Raw genomic sequence first — 23,305 nt, forward strand, 5'->3', positions numbered from 1 at the left:
AGGTAACATTACACTACAATGGAAAAAGGATGATCTTTTCAATAACTTATGCTGGGTCAACTGGATAACCATATGGGAAAAAATGAATGTTAACCCCCTTCCTCATTCTTTACAAAATAATAAACACTAAATAGATTACAGATCTAAGTTCGAAAGGTAAACAGTAAAACTCTCAGAACAAAACTTAGACGAATATATTCATAACATTAAGTTAAATAAAGATTTCTCACGTAAGATTTAAAATGCAGTAAACATAAAGGCAAAAAAAATAAGTTAGACTACACTAAAATTAGTCTCTGTTCATCAAAAGACAAGCTTAAGATCATATAAACTCAAGCCACAGTAGAAGATACTTGAGATATACACATATATAGTATATGCACACACACATGCACCCAATAAAGTTCTTAAATTCAGAATCTTTAAAAACCTCTTAAAAATCAATACAAAGAGAGAAAACCCAAAAGAAAAATGGGCAAAAGACTTGAAGTAGCACTACACCAGAGTGACTATCCAACTGGTCAATAAACAAATGGGAAAAGGCTTAATTTTATTCACCATCAGGAAAATGCAAATCAAAATCATAATGACAAGTCCCTCCCATCAGGGACCTTGCACAAGCCTCTTAGATAGCCTCATCCACCAGAGGGCAGACAGCAGAAGCAAGAAGAACTACAATCCTGCAGCCTGTGAAACAAAAACCACATTCACAGAAAGACAGACAGGATGAAAAGGAAGAGGGCTAGGTACCAGATGAAGGAACAAGATAAAACCCCAGATAAACAACTAAATGAAGTGGAGATAGGCAACGTTCCAGAAAAAGAATTCAGAATAATGATGGTGAAGATGGTCCAGGACCCCGGAAAAAGAATGGAGGCAAAGATCAAGAAGATGCAAGAAATGTTTAACAAAGAACTAGAAGAGTTAAAGAACAGAGATGAACAATAAAATAACTGAAATGAAAACTACACTAGAAGGAATCAATAGCAGAATAACTGAGGCAGAAGAACGGATAAGTGACCTGGAAGACAGAATGGTGGAATTCACTGCTGCAGAACAGAATAAAGAAAAAAGAATGAAAGGAAATGAAGACAGCCTAAGAGACTCTGTGACAACATTAAACACAACAACATTTGCATTATAGGGGTCCCAGAAGGAGAAGAGAGAGAGAGAGGACCAGAGTAAATATCTAAAGAGATTATTGTCAAAAACTTCCCTAACATGGGAAAGGAAATAGCCACCCAAGTCCAGGAAGCGCAGAGAGTCCCAGGCAGGATAAACCCAAGGAGAAACACGCTGAGACACATAGTAATCAAACTAGCAAAAATTAAAGACAAAGAAAAATTACTGAAAGCAGCAAGGGACAAACGACAAATAACATACAGGGGAACTCCCATAAGGTTAACAGCTGATTTCTCAGCAGAAACTCTACAAGCCAGAAGAGAGTGGCATGATATACTTAAAGTAATGAAAGGAAAGAACCTACAACCAAGATTACTCTACCCAGCAAGGATCTCATTCAGATTCGATGGAGAAATCAAAAGCTTTACACACAAACAAAAGCTAAGAGAATTCAGCACCACCAAACCACCTCTACAGCAAATGCTAAAAGAACTTTAAGTGGGAAACACAAGAGAAGAAAAGGACCTACAAAAACAAACCCAAAACAATTAAGAAAATGGTAATAGGAACATACATATTGATAATTACCTTAAACGTGAATGGATTAAATGCTCCAACCAAAAGACACAGGCTCGCTGAATGGATACAAAAACAATACCCATATATATGCTGTCTACAAGAGACCCATTTCAGACTTAGGGACACATACAGACTGAAAGTGAGGGGATGGAAAAAGATATTCCATGCAAATGGAAATCAAAAGAAAGCTGGAGTAGCAATACTCATATCAGATAAAATAGATTTTAAAATACAAACTGTTACAAGAGACAAGGAAGGACACTATACAATGATCAAGGGATCAATCCAAGAAGATATAACAATTATAAATATATATGCACCCAATAAAGGAGCACCTCAATACATAAGGCAACTGCTAACAGCTATAAAAGAATCGACAGTAACACAATAATAGTGGGGGACTTTTAACACTTCACTTACCTCGATGGACAGATCATCCAAACAGAAAATTAATGAGGAAACACAAGCTTTAAATGACACAATAGACCAGGTGAATTTAATTAATATTTATAGGACATTCCATCCAAAAACAGCATATTACGCTTTCTTCTCAAGTGCACACAGAACATTCTCCAGGATAGATCACTTTTTGGGTCACAAATCAAGCCTCAGTAAATTTAAGAAAACTGAAATCTTATCAAGCATCTTTTCTGACCACAATGCCATGAGATTAGAAATCAATTACAGGGAAAAACACATAAAAAACAGAAACACATGAAGGCTAAACAATACATTACTAAATAACCAAGAGATCACTGAAGAAATCAAAGAGGAAATCAAAAAATACCTAGAGACAAATTACAATGAAAACACGACAATCCAAAACCTATGGGATGCAGCAAAAGCAGTTCTAAGAAGGAAGTTTATAGCAATACAAGGTTACTTCAAGAAACAAGAAAAAACACAAATAAACAATCTAACGTTACACCTAAAGGAACTAGAGAAAGAAGAACAAACAACCCAAAGTCAGCAGAAGGAAAGAAATCATAAAGGTCAGAGCAGAAATAAATGAAATAGAAACAAAGAAAACAATAGCAAAGATCAATAAAACTAAAAGCTCGTTCTTTGAGAAGATAAACAAAATTGATAAACCTTTAGCCAGACTCATCAAGAAAAAAGAGGGAGAGGGCTCAAATCAATAAAATTAGAAATGAAAAAGGAGAAGTTACAGTGGACACCGCAGAAATACAAAGCATCCTAAGAGACTGCTACAAGCAACTCTATGCCAATAAAATGGACAACCTGGAAGAAATGGACAAATTCTTAGAAATGCACAACATGCCGAGAAAGAACCAGGAAGAAATAGAAAATATGAACAAACCAATCACAAGTAATGAAATTGAAACTATAATTAAAAAGCTTCCAACAAACAAAAGCCCAGGACCAGATGGCTTCACAGGTGAATTCTATCAAACATTTAGAGAAGAGCTAACACCCATCCTTCTCAAACTCTTCCAAAAAATTGCGGAGGAAGGAACAAACTAATTCTATGAGGCCACCATTACCCTGATACCAAAATCAGACAAAGATACCACAAAAGGGCTTCCCTGGTGGCGCACTGGTTGAGAATCTGCCTGCCAGAGCAGGAGACACGGGCTCGAGCCCTGGTCTGGGAAGATCCCATATGTCGTAGAGCAACTAGGCCCGTGAGCCACAACTACTGAATCTGCACGTCTGGAGCCTGTGCCCCGCAACAAGAAAGGCCGCGACAGTGAAAGGTCCGCGCACCGCGATTAAGAGTGGCCCCCGCTTGCTGCAACTAGAGAAAGCCCTTGCACAGAAACAAAGACCCAACACAACCAAAAATTAATTAATTAATTAAAAGCAGTTTCTTTAAAAAAAAAAAAAGAATTTACCTGCCAAAAAAAAAAGATTCCACAAAAAAAGAAAATTACAGACCAACATCACTGATGAATATAAATGCAAATACCCTGAACAAAATACTAGCAAACAGAATCCAACAACACATTAAAAGGATCATACACCATGATCAAGTGGGATTTATCCCAGGGATGCAAGGATTCTTCAATATACGCAAATCAATAAATGTGATACACTATATTAACAAACTGAAGAATAAAAACCATATGACCATCTCAATAGATGCAGAAAAAGCTTTTGACAAAATTCAACACCCATTTATGATAAAAACTCTCCAGAAAGTGGGCATAGAGGGAAACTACCTCAACAGAATAAAGGCCATATATGACAAACCCACAGCAAACATCATTCTCAGTGGTGAAAAACTGAAAGCATTTCCTCTAAGATCAGGAACAAGACAAGGATGTGCACTCTCGCCACTATTATTCAACATAGCTTTGGAAGTCCTAGCCACGGCAATCAGAGAAGAAAAAGAAATAAAAGGAATCCAAATAGGAAAAGAAGAAGTAAAAGTGTCACTGTTTGCAGATGACATACTATACATAGAGAATCCTAAAAATGCCACCAGAAAACTACTAGAGCTAAGAAATGAATTTGGTAGAGTAGCAGGATACAAAATTAATGCACAGAAATCCCTTACATTCCTATACACTAATGATGAAAAATATGAAAGAGAAATTAAGGAAACATTCCCATTTACCACTGCAACAAAAAGAATAAAATACCTAGGAATAAACCTACCTAGGGAGACAAAAGACCTGTATGCAGAAAACTATAAGACACTGATGAAAGAAATTAAAGATGATACCAGCAGAGAGAGATATAACATGTTCTTGGATTGGAAGAATCAATATTGTGAAAATGACTATACTACCCAAAGCAATCTACAGATTCAATGCAATCCTTATCAAATTACCAATGGCATTTTTTATGGAACTAGAACAAAAAATCTTAAAATTTGTATGGAGACACTAAAGACCCCGAATAGCCAAAGCAGTCTTGAAGGAAAAAACCGAGTGGGAGGAATCAGACTCCCTGACTTCAGACTATACTACAAAGCTACAGTAATCAAGACAATATGGTACTGGCACAGAAACAGAAACATAGATCAATGGAACAAGATAGAAGGCCCAGAGATAAACCCACATACCTATGGTTAAATAATCTATGACAAAGGACACAAGGATATACAATGGAGAAAAGAGTCTCTTCAACAAGTGGTGCTGGGAAAACTGGACAGCTACATGTAAAAGAATGAAGTTAGAACACTCCATAACACTATACACAAAAATAAACTCAAAATGGATTCGAGACCTAAATGTAAGACTGGACACTATAAAACTCTTAGAGGAAAACATAGGAAGAACACTCTTTGACATAAATCACAGCAAGATCTTTTTTGATCCACCTCCTAGAGTAATGGAAATAAAAACAAAAATAAACAAGTGGGACCTAATGAAACTTAAAAGCTTTTGCACAGCAAAGTAAACCATAAACAAGACTAAAAGACAAGCCTCAGAATAGGAGAAAATATTTGCAACCGAATCAACGGACAAAGGATTAATCTCCAGAATATATAAAAAGCTCATGCAGCTCAATATTAAAGAAACAAACAACCCAATCCAAAAATGGGCAGAAGACCTAAATAGACATTTCTACAAAGACATACAGATGGCCAAGAAGCACATGAAAGGCTGCTCAACATCACTAATTATTAGAGAAATGCAAATTAAAACTACAATGAGGTATTACCTCACACCAGTTAGAATGGGCATCATCAGAAAATCTACAAACAACAAATGCTGGAGAGGGTGTGGAGAAAAGGGAACCCTCTTGCACTGTTGGTGGGAATGTAAATTGATACAGCCACTATGGGAACAGTATGGGGGTTCCTTAAAAAACTAAAAATAGAATTACCATATGATCCAGCAATCCCACTACTGGGCATATACCCAGAGAAAACCATAATTCAAAAAGACACATGCACCCCAATGTTCACTGCAGCACTATTTACAATAGCCAGGTCATGGAAGCAACCTAAATGCCCATCGACAGACGAATGAATAAAGAAGTTGTGGTACATTTATACAATGGAATATTACTCAGCCATAAAAAGGAACGAAACTGGGTCATTTGTTGAGACGTGGATGGATCTAGAGACTGTCATACAGACTGAAGTAAGTCAGAAAGAGAAAAACAAATATCATATATTAACACATGTATGTGGAACCTAGAAATATGGTACAGATCAACTAGTTTGCAGGGCAGAAGTTGAGACACAGATGTAGAGATCAAATGTATGGACACCAAGGGGGGAAAACCGCAGTGGGGTGGGGATGGTGGTGCGCTGAATTGGGCGATTGGGACTGACACGTATACACTTATGTGTATAAAATTGATGACTAATAAGAACCTGCAGTATAAAAAAATAAATATAATAAAATTCAAAAAAAAATCACAATGACATACCCCTATACATATACCAATACCAAGGAATGGTGAGTATGCAGAAAAAGCAGAATTCTCATATGCTGTGTGGGACTGTAAATGGTAAAACCACTGTGAAAAACCATTTGGAAGCACCTACTAATGTGTCAGTTCATTTAATCCTTAATAGTATGTGACAAGTAACTGTTATCGTCCCCATTTTACAAATGAGGAAATGTGTCACAGAAAATAAGTAACATGCCCAGGGCCACACAACAAAAATCACAGAATTCCTATTCTAACCCAGGCAGCTTGATGACGAGCCCAAGCTCTCAACCACTATGCCTCTCTATGTGGAAGAAGGTAAAAAATGTATCTTTAGAGTAACCAACTATGTTTATGTTGGGTGAGAAGGAAACTAGGGGCTTCCCTGGTGGCTTCCCTGGTGGCACAGTGGTTGAGGGTCCACCTGCCGATGCAGGGAACGCGGATTCGTGCCCCGGTCCGGGAGGATCCCACGTGCCGCGGAGCGGCTGGGCCCGTGAGCTGTGGGCGCTGGGCCTGCGCGTCCGGAGCCTGTGCTCCGCAATGGGAGAGGCCACAACAGTGAGAGGCCCGCGTACTGCAAAAAAAAAAGATGGAAAGTAAAACCAGATCAATGAACTTCAAAAACAGAAGGTGTTCTAAGATTAAGGGTCAGGATGTGGGCCAAGAGTAGATTGAGGAGTGAGAGAAATACAAAGTGATAAGCAGTCTGCTGTCAGAAACTCAGAGTTTGAGGCTGGTTCCAACATTTAACAAAAGGAATGCTTTTGATTAGCATCACTCTAATATTTGGTTAAAGACCCAGTACCTGATAACCATTAGATCTAAACCTTCTTGAGGGCTGCTTTTTACATTGGTAATCCTAGTACCTAGCACAGTGTCTGGTAAATCGCAGGTGCTCAATAAATATTTAGTGAGTTTACCAACCGTTTTTTTTATAATGACTGTCCTGCCTCTACTCAAAAAATAAGTTATGTTTCTGATAGAGAGTAAGAACTCTCTCAAAAGTTACTACATACCTCTTTAAATATTCAATTCTGTCTTACTAATAATGTGTCATAACTGTATATGTAAAGTCATTGAACATTATTAACGCTTTCTCTTTATAAAATTTGGCCTATTATAGTTTCGGGGTTTTAAAAAAGAAAAAAAAATCTGATTAAAAATACTGAACAGTACAAAAACAACAGCAGGGAACATCATTCTCCCCAGATCAACTCCTGCATATTAGCAGCTTCCACAGAAGAATAAAAGAAACCAAATACATAGTCCTAAAAAAGTCCATGAATAAAAGGCTTTGTTCTCAGAGAAAATTAAATAACTTATTGAGTTTTGGTTTTAATTAGTCAATGAATTATTAAGCTTTGCTCCTAATGAAAATTCAGTGACTATTCAGACTATCACTGATAGCTGAGTGGTTCATTGTTTTTGACTTGTACAGTAATACAGGTTAGTGTAAAAGAAAGTTAATATGTAGAAAACAATAACAAAAATAAATGAAAATATAGAAATTAATTTAAATCACCCTAAATTCAACCCAGTAGCAGTAATTACTGATAAGATTTTTTATATAGCTTTTCATGTTTTTCTATAGGTATGTGTATCCATGTATGTGTACATACATGTGTGCATAAAGGTATACTTTGGACAATGTATTAATACTCTACAAACTGTTCTGTATACTGTTTTATTTTTCACTTACCATCTGTTATGGGTTGAATTGTGCCCCCCCAAAAGATCTTGAAGTTCTAACCCCCAGTGCCTGTGAATGTGACCTCATTTGGGAATAGGTTCTTGCGGATAATCAGTTAAAGATGTGCACATTAGGGTGGGTCTTAATCCAATACCAGTGTGTCCTTATAAAAAGGGGAAATTTGGACACTGAAACATACACACAAACATATACACACACAGGGATACCTCATTATAAACATGAAGGCAGAGATTGGGGTGATAAGTCTACAAGCCAAGGAACACCAGAGATTACCAGCTAACTACTAGCAGCTAGGAAAGAGGCATAAAACAGATTTCCCTCACAGCCCTCAGAAGGAACCAACTCTGCTGGCACCTTGATCTTGGGCAACAGCCTCCAGAACTGCGAGACAATAAATTTCTGTGTTTAAGCCACCAAGTTTGTGCTAGCTCTAGCAAAACATCTCCCCATGTCAGGAAATAAATGTCTTTGCCACCTTAATGTTTTCATTCTAATCCATTGTACAGATTTACGATCATTCAAATAATCCTCTACTACTGGACGTTTAAGTATTTTCCAATTTCTGCTACAATAAACAATGCTTCAACAGCCATCTCTGTATATACATCTATTGCCATTTGACTTCCTTAGATATGAAATTTCTGAGTTAAGAAGTAGTTTTTAAGCTTTTGCTTTATATGGCCACGCTGCCCTGGAGAAAGCCTATATCAGCTTACACTCTTACCAGCAATCTCAAAGTGTCCATTTCCCATACTTTGGACCGTACTAAGTGTTGTCATTTTATAAAACCTCTGTCAGTCTAACAGGTAAAAAATAACTCAACATTGCTTTAATTGGCTTATTTCGTTCTAATTATTGGTAGGGTTTAAGCAAGTTTCAAATATTTAATGGCCATTTACATGTTTTCCACAATGTACTGCATGTTCACTTCTTTCGCCATTTTTCTACTGGGGCTTGTATCTTTTCCTTAATAATGTGTAAGAGCTTTTGTACATAGCTGGGTTTTAAATGAAATCCAGGGTATATATTTCCTCAGTTCTAAGTGATAGGTAGTCAGTTTTCTGATAACCTTTCTTCTGTGGGATATTAAATGTTCAAAAAAAAAACCCTATAAATGGTATTCCTAAATTTGGACCATTTGGGGTCCAAATTTAGGACCCAAATGGTATCCTAAAAACCTATTAGGACAACTTGTGACTTATCAGAGATTTTAACTGTGACTATCTCCCCACAGTACCTGATCATTACTGATTATGCAACTAACCGAGGAAATGCTTTCAGCCTATGCTGGTAAAGTCTCTTTTTCTCCCTTTTTAGCCATAAGCATAAAAATTTTATTATCAATACTGTCATTTGTATCACAGAACTGTGTTATGATTTGTTCATCCATTTGTTTTGCATAGTACTCTACAAAACAATGCAAATATTAGAAATGATTCGTGGAGGGTTTTACTCGACATACATATCTAGTACATCTGCTAGAGGCTTGTATGAATCTCTTTTAGCTTATGAATCTTGACTATGTATATTAGATGGGAATTCTAACCATCTGTTGATGAGCTTCACTTGATAGTATTAAACAAATGAGTTCAATAATTTTGGCTATTATTACTAAACTGTCAATTAAGAGGGTTCTGGAAAACTGTCATAAATTCTAAAATCCAAAAAATACTTGTTAAATCAGAGTTTAACCCAAAAGTCATAGGAGCATATGGCGCTAAAGCACACAGAAGAGAGAAGTTACACTCACAGAACTAAAGCGGACGTTTACACACAGCCTTGGAGCAGCGACGGTCAGGGCAGGAAGGAAGCAGAACTCACAGGATGAGGTCTGAGAGGATTAGAAGAGAGTCAGAATACAGAATTCAGATCTGGACCAAAATAAAAATAAAAATAAAAAAGGCAAAAGATTTATTGTGTCAATATGAAGTACAGCTTATTTTGGAGTGATAACTCTGATAAACAGCCCTGTTCTCTTAAAGAAAAACCATTAGTAGGGAGGAAGAGGATGCTCTGACTACAGCCCTCTTCAATCACGTTCTTACTGATTAAATATTAATTGGTATTTCTGACTAATGAGTAAGCTAAGTAACTGGCTTGTGCTACGGGGTTGAAAACATAAACCTGAAACACATTTCTCATGTATGGACCCAGTCTATGAACCAAAGCTTGAAAATACGATGGCAAGAAATGTGAAAACTGGGAAATAATTTTCCACTTTGATTTGCCTTTGATCAGACAGGAGGAGAAAAAAATGCAATACAGAACAAGGACAAAAAAGATTGAAAATTTGGGAAATAGAGCCTACAATAAAAGATTAAAGAAGTTAGAATTACTTAGTTTGAAGCAGAGAAGAAAGACTAATTAAGGCTTTTAACAATAAAGATTACCGAAAAGCATAATCATTGAAAGCAAAGCAAAGAGAAACAGGTAAAATTCCCTGGAGCCATACAATTAAATACTAAGATTCTTACAGACAAATGTTAGGTGTTTAAACAGAACAGAAAGAAAAGTTCTGACTGGTGAATGCTTAGACAGAGGCAACATAACTGCTTTCAGGTAGGACATTCAGGTGTGACAGGACCAGCTATGACAACCCAAGCAGGCAGCCTGAGAGGTCCAGAGAACATGATGATACAACACAGTACTGACTGGGACTTCCCTGGTGGTCCAGTGGTTAAGACTCCGCACTCCCAACGCAGGGGGCCTGGGTTCGATTCCTGGTCAGGGAACTAGATTCTGCATGCCACAACTAAAGATCCCGCATGCTGCAACTAAAGGTCCCGCATGCTACAATGAAGATCTCGCGTGCCACAACTAAGACCTGGCACAGCCAAATAAGTAAATATTTAAAACAAAACAAAACCAAATAGTACTGACAATAATGAGAAGGTGGAAATTTGATATACAGATCTCCTGATGGCCCTGTGAATAATAGCTATCAGTTAGAAATAGGAACTGGAAAGGAGAAAGACTAATCAGCAGCTGACCATGGTTAAAGGCCTCGTTCGGTTAGTTTTTGGAAGCAAAACTGTGCAAAGGAGCTAACATGTTAATTAATGCTTCCGGTAAACTCAACAAGCCAGCCCCAAATCTTGAATGAAAAGTGTGAGTTTCAAACAGAATTGAAGAATAAGGAAAATACGGCATTAAGCATTTACTGAATGTAATTTTTAAAAAGTAGATAGTGTAGGATGAGTCAAAATGGCATCCTCTTAAGATTTATCAGTTATTCTACAACTCAAAAAAGTCACAAAAGTCTTATAATGCGCAGTCTGAACATTTTTAGGAGGAATGCACAAAGTTACAGAAGGTGAGAAGGAAAAGAAAAGAAATCTGACCAACTAGCTATTACATGCTAAATACTGTTAAGCCCTTGAAAAAGTATGTCCTCATCTGTATGATGTCTGGAATCTGTTTAAAAATAATCCAGAGAGAAAACAGGGGAGGTAAGTCGGAGTATAGATAAAGTAAGATTGCGTCTAATTTGATAACTGTTGAAGTTTGGTGATGAGAATACAGACGTTCATTATATTATTTTATTTTTATTTAAATTTTTCATGATTTTTACACTAATTATTAGAGAAATGCAAATCAAAACTACAATGAGGTATCACCTCACACCAGTTAGAATGGGCATCATCAGAAAATCTACAAACAACAAATGCTGGAGAGGGTGTGGAGAAAAGGGAACCCTCTTGCACTGTTGGTGGGAATGTAAATTGATACAGCCACTATGGAGAACAGTATGGAGGTTCCTCAAAAAACTACAAATAGAATTACCGTATGACCCAGCAATCCCACTACGGGGCATATACCCTGAGAAAACTACAATTCAAAAAGACACACGCACCCCAGTGTTCACTGCAGCACTATTTACAGTAGCCAGGTCATGGAAGCAACCTAAATGCCTATCGGCAGACGAATGGATAAAGAAGATGTGGTACATATACACAATGGAATATTACTCAGCCATACAAAGGAACGAAATTGGGTCATATGTAGAGACGTGGATGCATCTAGAGACTGTCATACAGAGTGAAGTAAGTCAGAAAGAGAAAAACAAATATCATATATTAACGCATATATGTGGAACCTAGAAAAATGGTACAGATGAACCGGTCTGCAGGGCAGAAATAGAGACACAGATGTAGAGAACAAATGTATGGGCTTCCCTGGTGGCGCAGTGGTTGAGAGTCCGCCTGCCGATGCAGGGGACACGGGTTCATGCCCCGGTCCGGGAAGATCCCACATGCTGCGGAGCGGCTGGGCCCGTGAGCCATGGCCGCTGAGCCTGCGCGTTCGGAGCCTGTGCTCCGCAACGGGAGAGGCCACAACAGTGAGAGGCCCGCGTACCACAAAAAAACAAAAAAAAAAAATGTATGGACACCAAGGAGGGAAAGTGGGGTGGAGGGGTGATGAATTGGGAGATTGGGTTTGGCATGTATACACTGATGTGTATAAAATGGATGACTAACGAGAAACTGCTGTATAGAAAAATAAATAAAATAAAATTCAAAAATTCAAAAAAAATTTTTTCCATGATTTTTAAAATTATTTACCATATATAATGTGAAAGTCAGTGGGGTGTACTTGTGTACTTGTGAGTGAATGTGGGTTTAATCTATATAGAACAGAAAGGACTCCTACGTAACCCTCCAAATGGGACAGATGTAGGCCCATCAACTATAAAAACCCTGCATGAAAGAAGGAACGCATTAACTAAATTGGAAGCATTAATAAGGAGGTGTAGTTTCAGAGGAGCAGGAAAAATATAAGAAAGAAGAAATTTTAACAGAACAGAAGAATGTTGGGAGGCGGGGGGAGCAGCAAACAAACAGCAGGAAAATCTACTTCTCAAACAAAGGAAGGAAAAGTATTTTTTTGAGTAGTTACTGTGTTCTAAGACCTGTTGTTAGGTATTTTACATCATGACCTCATATAATCCTCACAGCAAATTTGTAACGTGGATGCTATTATCCTCAATTTAAGATGGGGCAATAGGACCTCCCTGGCGGTCCAGTGGTTAAGACTCTGTGCTTCCAACGCAAGGGGCACAGGTTTGACCCCTGGTTGGGAAACTAAGGGATCCCTGCAGAGTGGCCAAAAAAAAAAAAAAAAAAAGAGGCAATAAAAGCTCACAAAGGCCAAGTAACACACAAAGAATCATGCAGATACTAAATGACAGAAATAAGATTCAAAGCCTTTTGCCCAAGCTTAAAGTCTGTGCTCTATACAATACTACTACTTCCCAAGAAGCTACACTAAACATACAACAAAATAAAAACTTTCTTCGAGGTACACAGATTTGAGGAAAGGGGAAGGAAAACACAATATAAGAAGGGAGATAAGAAAGTCAATTTAATTTTGTTATGTAAGTATGGCCAGGTTGTCATGGTAGTAAAGAGGGTGAATGGCAGAGGGTAGGTAACTAAACTGGATATTGGAAGACGAGTTGGCCAGGAGTTAGCTGAGGAGAAAATAGCAAGAACAGACCCACAGAGATAAGAGAAGAGACTATGAATTGAGGACCTGTAAGTTGGTCAGTATTCATTCACTGATTTAATAAATATTTACTGAGGGCCTACTCTACACCAAGACCCACGGATACAGTAGAAATCAAAACAGAATAGTGTCTCCCTCCGTGGAGCATACAGCTTAGGAAAGATTATTCAAAGAATTACACATAATTACAAACTAGGACATGTTGCAAAGGAAAAGCAAAGGGTGTTATGACAGCATCTAAAAGGGGGACCTTCCTAGGGACAGTGGGATGATCAGAGATGGCTTCCCTGGGGAAGTGACATCTAAACTGAGCTGAAGGATAAACATGCATTAACTAGGTGTGTGGATGGTTAGATGAGACAATCCAGGCAACAGGAACAGCATATACAGAGCCTTTGAGATAGGAGAGAGCAAGGTATAGAACTAAGAGAAAACCAGGGTGGCTAGAGTATAAGCACAAATGAGAACGTGGGAAACGAGGCTGGAAAAGTACGCAGGTCAAACCACATACGGTCTTTAAGATGACATTCAAGACTTCGGAGTTTGTCCCAAGAGCAAAGGGAAGCCAGTGGAGGTTTTTGATCAGGGACTGATAAAATAAGAATTGTATTTTGAAAGTGTCTGTTCTCAGGGGTTATGAACATCCAGTCCATAGATACTAAAGGGTCTGTGCATAGAATCCAGGAGTCCGTGAACTTGGATGAGGGGGAAAAAATCTTTATTTTTCACTAACCTCTAAATAAAATTTAGCACTTCTTTCTGAATATAGGCCTTTTAACTTTGTCACAGTACAAATCTCAAATACGTTCACATTATATTTTGGTTATTGTAAAACTCTCAAAATAATGGTTTTGTCTCTCATAACATCGTTACTTTAAAATTGTGCAAGTTTGGGGAAGCATTGCTAGCCCTTGTTATTTAATACATTAACAATAAAGCACAGATATTATGATATCACAAGTTTTTTAAAAATAACATTTTGATAACTATACTGGTTTCCTTTGTAGTTACACATTTTCAAATGCTATTCTCCGAAGGAGTCTGTAGGTTTCACCACAACTGCAAGGGGTACATGTCTTAAAAAAAGCCTAAGAATCCCTAACAGAGGGTAGAAATTGGAGGAGAAGGGCAGAGAGAAGGCAGAGAAACAAGCAATCCACATAAGATGACGGAAGCTTAAACCAGGATGGGAGCAGTGCTGGTGGGGTAGAGGAATTTGAAAGATACTCAGAAGGTAAAAGTGACATGAGAGACTCTTTTCAAATGTAATTTTCTAAGAATATTTACTGTTATAAAAATACTTATCATATAATGGTAAATAAAAATGCAGTCTAAAACTGTCTGTACAGTATAATGCTGATTGAAATTCTACTGTACACAGAAATGACTGGAATGATGCAAAGTATTTGAAAATGTTCAACATGGTTATCACCGGGGAATGAACAGCAGTAAAAATGTTTATTTTTTTTCCTTAGGACTTCTCTAAATGTTTCCATATTCTATAAAGTGACTAGCAGAAAAAGCATAATTTTAGTTATTTTTGGAAATTTTCTTCTCTTTTCTTTTCTTTTTTTCTTTTTGGCTGAGCCACAGGGCATGCAGGACCTTAGTTCCCCGACCAGGGATGGAACCTCGAAGCCGTGCTCACCCGACCCTCACCCCACGCCCACAGTGCAAGTGCAGTCTTCACCTGGACGGCCAGGGAAGTCCCTGCAAATTTTTTAATGATGGGGAAACGTTTATGATACGTTTTATAGTGAAAAAGTATATAAAATTGTACATACAATATGATCTCAACCATATAAAAAATCTATAGTCAGATTATGGGTGATTTCTTTACACTATCAGATTTTCCACGTTTTCTTTAGCAACCATATATTACTTTTATAAATTACATTATTTTTAAATGGCACGAATGGATAGATTAGCTTTGGACAGAAGGAAGGATTCTTCAAGATTTAAAATAAGAAAAAAGAACCAAGGTTTGCGATGGACAGAGTCTATTGGTGGGGGAACAGGCTATTGAGGGAGTTCACATGTAAAGGACTCCATAGTCTCAGCAAAGCAGGAGGCTAGGACATCTACAGCAAGCAAAGGGGTTGGTAGGACTGGCAGTACTAGAATAAGGGTGAAGGTCTGCAACAGCCCTGTGGGATCACAGGGAACTGTAAGGCAGCGCACAGGGCTTGGCTAAGGGTCTTTAGAAACAAAAAGGAAAAGGTATGGATTAGTATTGTTCTCAACCTTTGTAAATGATTTGCTGAGCTTCTTAAAAATGTCAGGTGCCCCTCCCAGTGATTCAGTTTGTCCAAGTAAAGGCCCAGTAATCTGCACCTTAAACAAGAGGGAGTGTTTCAGGTGAGTTCAGACCATATTTTAGGAAATGCTGGTTTAGTCTGGTCTGAAAACAATGGACAAATCTACTGATACATAAAATGTCTTCAGGTTCTCTCTGCTCCCATCATTCCAACTTACATAGGGAGTCTAGATGTTGAGATTTTTGTTTTGTTTTTGTTTCGTTTTAGAATTTCAGGAGAATAAAAATCAGCTTAGAGGGACTTCCCTGGCGGTCCTGTGGTTAAGGCTCTGCGCTTCCACTGCAGGGAGCATGGATTCAACCCCTCGTAGGAAACTAAGATCCCACAAGCCTTGCAGTGCGGCCCGCCCCCACAAAAAAAGAGTAAAATTCAGCTTAGAAAAACAGGTAAGAAAAGAGTAGGAAAGACAAAGACACACTAGTAGTTAAAATATACAGATGGTCCCCGACAAACAATTTTTCAGCGTTACCATGGCGCAAAAGCCATAAGCGTTCAGTAGAAACAGTCCTATGAACGTCTTATCTTGATCTTCTGCCGGGCTAGCGTATGAAGTATAACACTTTGTGACGCTGGCAGTGACAGCAGCCATAGCCCACAGCCAGCCATGGGACCATGAGAGCAAACAGCCCATAAGCTTACAACCATTCTGTACCCAGACAACAATCTATTTTTCACTTTCTGCACAGTATTCAACAAATTACACAAGCTAGTCAACACTCTATTATAAAATAGGCTTAGTGTGAGATGATTGTGCCCAACTGCAGGCTAACGTTAAGTGTTCTGAGTATGTTTAAAGCAGGCTAGGCTAAGCTATGATGTCCAGGAGGTTAGGTGTATTTAAATGCATTTTCAACTTATGATATTTTTCAACTCACGATGTGTTTATCAGGACATAACCCCATCGTAACTTGAGGAAGATCCATATACTATTATCTGTATGACAGAACTCCAGGACAAACTACCTTACCTTTAGCAGGAGAGCAAAATTACTCCGCAGAGAATTAGTCACACCATTTTCATACAATTTTTTCCTCATGAGGTTGTCGCTCACGTTCCCACTATCAGACTGATACCTTAATAATGACTTTAGCATGGTTTCAAAAGGGTCCGCTGAAACAGACAAATTAAACATTTCAAAGGCAAAGTCATCACTCAAAAAATAAATAAATAAATCTCCAGCAAAAGAACAGAGATCAGGGAGGTACGGGACTGTAGCCAAGAGACTATGAACTTTTTTTCACAACTCCCTTGTCTTTCCTAAATGTGAACAGTTCAAGAGGCAATAAAAATTGGCAAGAAAACAATATTCTGAGAATTCCACTGTAAATCATTGATACTTACATATCTACTCACATGACAGCAATATCTTTCACTTTGTAAAAAAAAATCACACCACTGATTTTTAAAGCAAAATTGATTTTGTGTATGTAACTGTCAAGTATTACAGTTAAAATTATTTAGCTGAATCCAAAAAATTTCTTTTCTTTTCTCCTTCATTCATTTTTAAGTGTTTCTTGTTTCCTTTTTTTTTTTCTTGGCGGCAGCGCTGTGAGGCTCACAGGATCTTAGTTCCCCAACCAGGGATCAAACCCAGGCCCCTTGCAGTGGAAGCACAGAGTGCTAACCACTGGATCGCCAGAGAATTCCCTGAGTGTTTCTTTAATGACTATATTGTTTCCACATATGCAAAAATACACTGTCATTGTAAATAATTAAAACAACATAGATACAAAGAAAATAAATTCATCTAAGTCTCACCACACAGAGATAGTCACTGTTAAATATCTGAGATTTTTTTGTTTTACAGCTGTTAACATTTCTTACGAGAGAGAGACAGACAGAAAAATCTGCCAGATTTTGCAAAGAACTACAGTCCCTTCTTTCAGAGCACGTCTCTCAGTTCATTAGTGTGATCATTCGAACACCATTTACATGCTCCCCCCCTTCCCTAGCACTAAACTATAAATTCCACAGGAGCAGAGGCCATGTCTGGTTTTACCCATCTTTGTATTTCTTAACGGAGCCATCCTTCCACATTGCGGCAATTCTGTGATTAAGAAAACAGACCCAGGGCTTCCCCGGTGGCGCAGTGGTTGAGAGTCCACCTGCCGATGCAGGGGACACGGGTTCGTGCCCCGGTCCGGGAGGATCCCACATGCCGCAGAGCAGCTGGGCCCGTGAGCCATGGCCACTGAGCCTGTGTGTCCGGAGCCTGTGCTCCACAGCGGGAGAGGCCACAACAGTGAGAGGCCCACGTACTGGAAAGAAAAAAAAAGAAAACAGACCCATGGGCTTCCCTGGTGGCGCAGTAGTTGAGAGTCCGCCTGCCGATGCAGGGGACACGGGCTCGTGCCCCGGTCTGGGAGGATCCCACATGCCGCAGAGCGGCTGGGCCCGTGAGCCATGGCCACTGAGCCTGCGCGTCCGGAGCCTGTGCTCCACAGCAGGAGAGGCCACAACAGTAAGAGGCCCGCGTATCGCAGAAAAGAAAAAATAATAATAAAATAAAAATAAGATAAAAATTAAAAAATTAAAATTAAAAAATTTAAGATTTAACCATTTTTTCTTCTATTACTTTTATGACTCCAAATTTTAATCATTTCTAATTTATTTTGATATAAAGAGTGAGACAGGGACTGAGATTTATTTTTTCCAAATAGCTAACTAGTTTTCCTAAACCATTTATTACCTTTTCCCTTTATCATAAAATGCTACCTTTATCATATACACTCGGTTTGTCTACTGGGCTACCTACTCCATTCCATCCATATGTCTAGTCCTATTATAGTACAAGATTTTTTAAGTTAATCAAGTTTTATAATACACTATTCGACCTGATGGTACAAGAATCTCCCAAACTAATGTTCTTTCTAGATGTTTCTTAACTGCTCTTGTACCTTTACTCTTTCAGACGTACCCTAGAACTAGTTTTTCAGGTTCCAAAAAAATTCTGTTGGCATTTACACTGGGATTTTTTTTCATACATATCTATAAATTGAAGGAAGAAAATAATAATTTTACAATACTGTGTCTTAAATGAAGTAATTAATATAAAGACTTCAGCACAGTGTCTGGCATATAATACAAAGTATTTAATAAATGTTAGCTATTCCTAAGAACAATGTATGGATCTTCATTTATAGACATCTACTCTAATTAAAAAGAAAATTAAACTTACATGTCTTATTGGGGTTGATATGCTGCTTTAGCACATCAACAGTGCCCAAACTAACCACAAGGCGCCTGCCAAACCAGAAAGAGACCACAGGCCCATATCTCTCATGCAAATTAACCAGGAACTCGTGCAAACTTCCACTGTTCACAATATCTGGAAGATTACCATCTCTGAAAAAAGAGCAACATTTGACAAAATAATCAAGTTAACATGGAAGAATCAGAAAAACAATACTAGTTGATTCTGAATTAACTGTGTCAACAGATGAGAGCAAAAATACACAAAATTCAAATTACTGCAAAATCCAAAACTGAATTATATTTGACTCTCTTTCAGTAGTTACATTTGGATACGGATTTGTCTGATATTTTGAGAATTCATACCAAATAAAAAAGCTACACGAGGAACATCTGACTTAGATACTGGAAAACTATCCAATTTTTGCAGCAACTCATTCTGAGATAGCAATGGACACCGTCATTGGCTATTAAATCACAGGCTAATTTAAATCAGCTATGGTAACTTTTTCTTATTTCCTTCTATCTTAATCCTTTCTATTTTCAACACTCTCTGGCTAACAGAAGTGAAAGAAATTAAAGGTTTTGATTTATACAGGCTTCCTTTCTGTTCTTAACAAAGTTTAGGTAGTATGCCCAGAGATAAGTTTAGAGAAAACAAAGGAATGAAATAAACCGAGTAATCTAAAGATATAGTTTAGTTTTGATCCAAAATTAAGAATTGACTCTACTTGATTAAAAAAAAAAAAAACTCACTTTTCTTCTGTTGGAGTAATCCCTGGAATTCCTGCAGCTTGTCTGGAAGCCTTAGGGAAAAAATTTTTTTAAGTTTAGTATAATGAATTATCACATATCCCATAAGTCAGATGTGTTTTCCCAAGACATCTGCAGGACCTTAAATGATGGTTTTCCAAATTGGCTGAATCTCAGAGATTATTTCTATATTAAAATACAAAAACTGGATTCTTTGTACTGAAAAGAATTATCCTAATATTCCTCCTCTCTATCAATTAAACTAAGGTGTTTGAAGAATTTAACATCCATTCTTCATCAAATTAATACATAATCAAGTACATTTTTCTTTGTTCTGAGACTATATATGGTTCCATCTGGCTTGGCTTTCAAAAAAAAATCAGTGTCATAATAGTTTCATTCCTAAAATAGTTCTCCTCTTTCTAGTCAAAGAATTTACCAAAATACAATGTGATATTCATCATTTGCTTTAATGCAGTTATTATTATCAGGGTCATACAGTCAGAGAGGTGTCTGGTATAGAAATAAATAACAAAATAATTCATAGCAAATTGTTAAAGTGACAACCTCTGAAGAATGAACTATGAAAAAGTTGGGGGAATTTTCATGTTTTACAATTTTGTACTGGGTTTATGGTCGCTGGGTTTAGAGGTTAGTGTCTTTTTTTTATTTTACAACAAGCATATTACTTTTATAATAAGATATCTTGTAAAACTATTTTTAAATAAACTAAATATTTATAGGAAAAATAACCTAAAATAGTCAACTCCAGAATCAATTCCGAATTTAGTCAATGATTTTAGCTAGTATTAATCAGAGTTTATTTGTCTGACATTCTGCCCTTTTCCCCCCTACTTAACATTATACAAATAAATGAATATTTATTTATTTGAACATTTAAAGGCTAAACAGTGTTCCACTATGTATCCAGAATTGTGTAATCATCTTCCTGCTATAGGGCTGTAAAACATCTAGGCTATTTCTTTCTTTCATTTTCTCATTGTTATAGGTAGCGCCATGAAAATCTTTGTACAACTTTACTTTTCTCCTCCTTTGGGGTAGGTACGCCAAAAGAGAGATACTAGGTTGAATGGTACTAACTGAAGAGTTTTACAGTTTGTACTAAATCCTATAAGAATACTATCTAGGGGCTTCCCTGGTGGCGCAGTGGTTAACAATCCACTTGCCAATGAAGGGGACATGGGTTCAAGCTCTGGTCCAGGAAGATCCCACATGCTGTGGAGCAACTAAGCCTGTGCGCCACAGCTACTGAGCCTGCACTCTACAGCCCGCGAGCCACAACTACTGAGCCTGCGTGCCACAACTACTGAAGCCCACGCACCTAGAGCCCGTGCTCCGCAAAAAGAGAAGCCACCACAGTGAGAAGCCCGTGCACCACAATGAAGAGTAGACCCCACTCGCCGCAACTAGAGAAAGCCCATGCGCAGCAACAAAGACCCAACGCGGCCAAAAATAAATAAATAAAAATAAATTTAAAACAAAAAAAAGTAGTGGTCTGAAGTGATAATCGTTCCAAAAAAAAGAATACTATCTAGGTAATAGTATGTGCAACTTGCATGTAACTGATGACAATGAAACCTACAATGTAAAATTTTGTCCTACAGTCTCATCAATAATGGAAACTTGTCCAGTTTAATATTATAAAAAGTGGGGAAAAGGATGGAAGGAACTCAATTAGAAAAAGAAAAAGTCAGTCATATAAAAAAAGCCAACTTTTTATTTTCTAGGCTGAAATTATTGACTGAAACAAGTTTCCTGACTTCTCTTTAAACATGGTAGATTGATAACACTCATCAATTATCTCTTCCTGAAATCCCACAAAATGATAGTGAAGATATAAAAAAGGAGAAAATACGGATAAAGAGAATGGAAGAGGAGACAACAGTGGACGAACAATCCAACCAATTTTTTTGGAAGTGTTAAAGCTGTTGGAGCAGTGATTAATTGACATAGTTGTGAGGCCTCCTCTGGGGGTCTACAGAGGAGAATTCCCACAGGAAGCAATCAGATTTGCACTCAGTAACCAGAAAGGCAGGGTAAGGAAGCAATCAGATTTGCACTCAGTAACCAGAAAGGCAGGGTAAGACACAAGATTTTAACAATTAGCAAAAAGCCAGTATACAGATCCCTCAGACACCATTCTTGTGATTACCATCCTTCTGGAAAGTGACCTTGAGACTCCAGATTCAGGAACAACTGGCTGGTGGGTGGTGGTCCCTATAATTCTAAGGGAAAATTATTTCCAACTTAGAATTTTATACTAAGCCAAACTATCATTCAAGTGTGAAGCTAGAACAGAAAGATTTTCACACAAGCAAGATGTCAAAAAATGTATTTTCCATGCACACTTTCTTAGGAAATTACTGGAAAATGATGCACTTGCAGCAAATAAAGGAACTGAAAGAAAAGAGAGAGAGAGAGACTCATGTGGCACCTAGGAAATAGGGTATCCAACACAGGCAAAGAGAATACCAATTCTGATAGTAAAAGGACAAGAGCTATGCAGCCGAAGGAGATGATAACCACTACTGACTGGGGAAGGATGATGGAAGGCTCCATAATGGGTATTTTCATGGGAAAGAAAATACAACTGATGTCTCTGAATACTTGAACGAGTTTACTGAGTGTTACGACAGAAATGTCGAAATATCTGCCGAAAACTACTGATAGGCAGGCGTGAAGAACCTCTGAAAATGTGCAAATACTAACTACAAGCCCTCCTCACCGAACTCATCATGCTTCTACAGCTCCAGCAGCAGGCATGCAGAGGGAGCCTCAGAAGTCTGTGCGCTTTGGATAAGACGGCTCCTACACCAACCTCCACCCTTCAAGAGGAGAAATGAAGAGTGAGCCCCAGAACACCAGGCAAAATGCTCTCCTGCCCTTTACTATATCCACATCTTCCACACAGTTAAACTGATGAGATCCCCAGATTGGCATGCACCTGGCAAGACCCTGCCAAACTCCCTGATAATCCTAGCCTCACCCCTACCATCTACCTTGAGACCATCCAGAATGTTACCGTGACCTTTTTCCTTACCTACATTAGACACCACACTAAGTCCAGGACTACCATCCCCAGGTCTTCCCTCATCCCCCAGACTCCTATTCCTACAGAAGTTTTTTTGTTTGTTTGTTTGTTTTTTGCGGTACGCGGGCCTCTCACTGTTGTGGCCTCTCCCGTTGCGGAGCACAGGCTCTGGACGCGCAGGCTCAGCGGCCATGGCTCACGGGCCCAGCCGCTCCACGTCATGTGGGATCTTCCCGGACCGGGGCACGAACCCGCGTCCCCTGCATCGGCAGGCAGACTCTCAACCACTGCGCCACCAGGGAAGCCCCCTACAGAAGTTTATCTTCTTTCCTGACCCATCTGTCCCCAACTCAAAACTCCACCTGATCTCAGCCACTCATTCCCATGGTTGTACACTAGGTCTTGACATTACCAATAACTTCACCATCTCCAGAGTTTTAACATCAAGCATCCAAGCACCTCCTATTTCTCCTTTTCACTATTTTTAACATCTTGACTCCAAAAACTATTTTTACCCCAAAAGGACTTTTAACCTACCCATTCATGTACTCATTTTCCACTCTGTCCAGCTGAGATTCCATGGTCCATTATAACCACCCCCTTGCCCTGTATCCTTTTGTCAAAAGCACCTAGTAAAACACCAATTCTAATTAAACCCAATATTCTGTCAACTGCCCCTGATTCCACATAGATGAAGAAAAACTGCTGGGAGGGCTT

At 38.3% G+C, this 23,305-nt stretch overlaps 1 protein-coding gene across 2 annotated transcripts in view; it reads right to left on the reverse strand.

The window, feature by feature from the left end:
* The window catches only part of LOC132494671 (cytochrome P450 20A1), a 69,959-nt gene that overhangs the window by 45,130 nt on the left and 1,524 nt on the right, over positions 1-23,305 (reverse strand). Inside the window, exons 2-5 of one of the 2 annotated variants that reach the window (XM_060105895.1) lie at positions 19,540-19,589; positions 18,770-18,936; positions 16,559-16,701; positions 9,519-9,599 (exon numbers count right to left, since the gene is read on the reverse strand). In XM_060105895.1, the coding sequence (XP_059961878.1) occupies positions 9,519-9,599; positions 16,559-16,701; positions 18,770-18,936; positions 19,540-19,589 (441 nt within the window). The remainder of the gene's footprint in view (positions 1-9,518; positions 9,600-16,558; positions 16,702-18,769; positions 18,937-19,539; positions 19,590-23,305) is intronic. The other variant, XM_060105896.1, reaches the window with a different exon arrangement.

This window comes from Mesoplodon densirostris, chromosome 8 (genome assembly GCF_025265405.1).
Source record: "Mesoplodon densirostris isolate mMesDen1 chromosome 8, mMesDen1 primary haplotype, whole genome shotgun sequence".
NCBI classification, from domain to species: domain Eukaryota; kingdom Metazoa; phylum Chordata; class Mammalia; order Artiodactyla; family Ziphiidae; genus Mesoplodon; species Mesoplodon densirostris.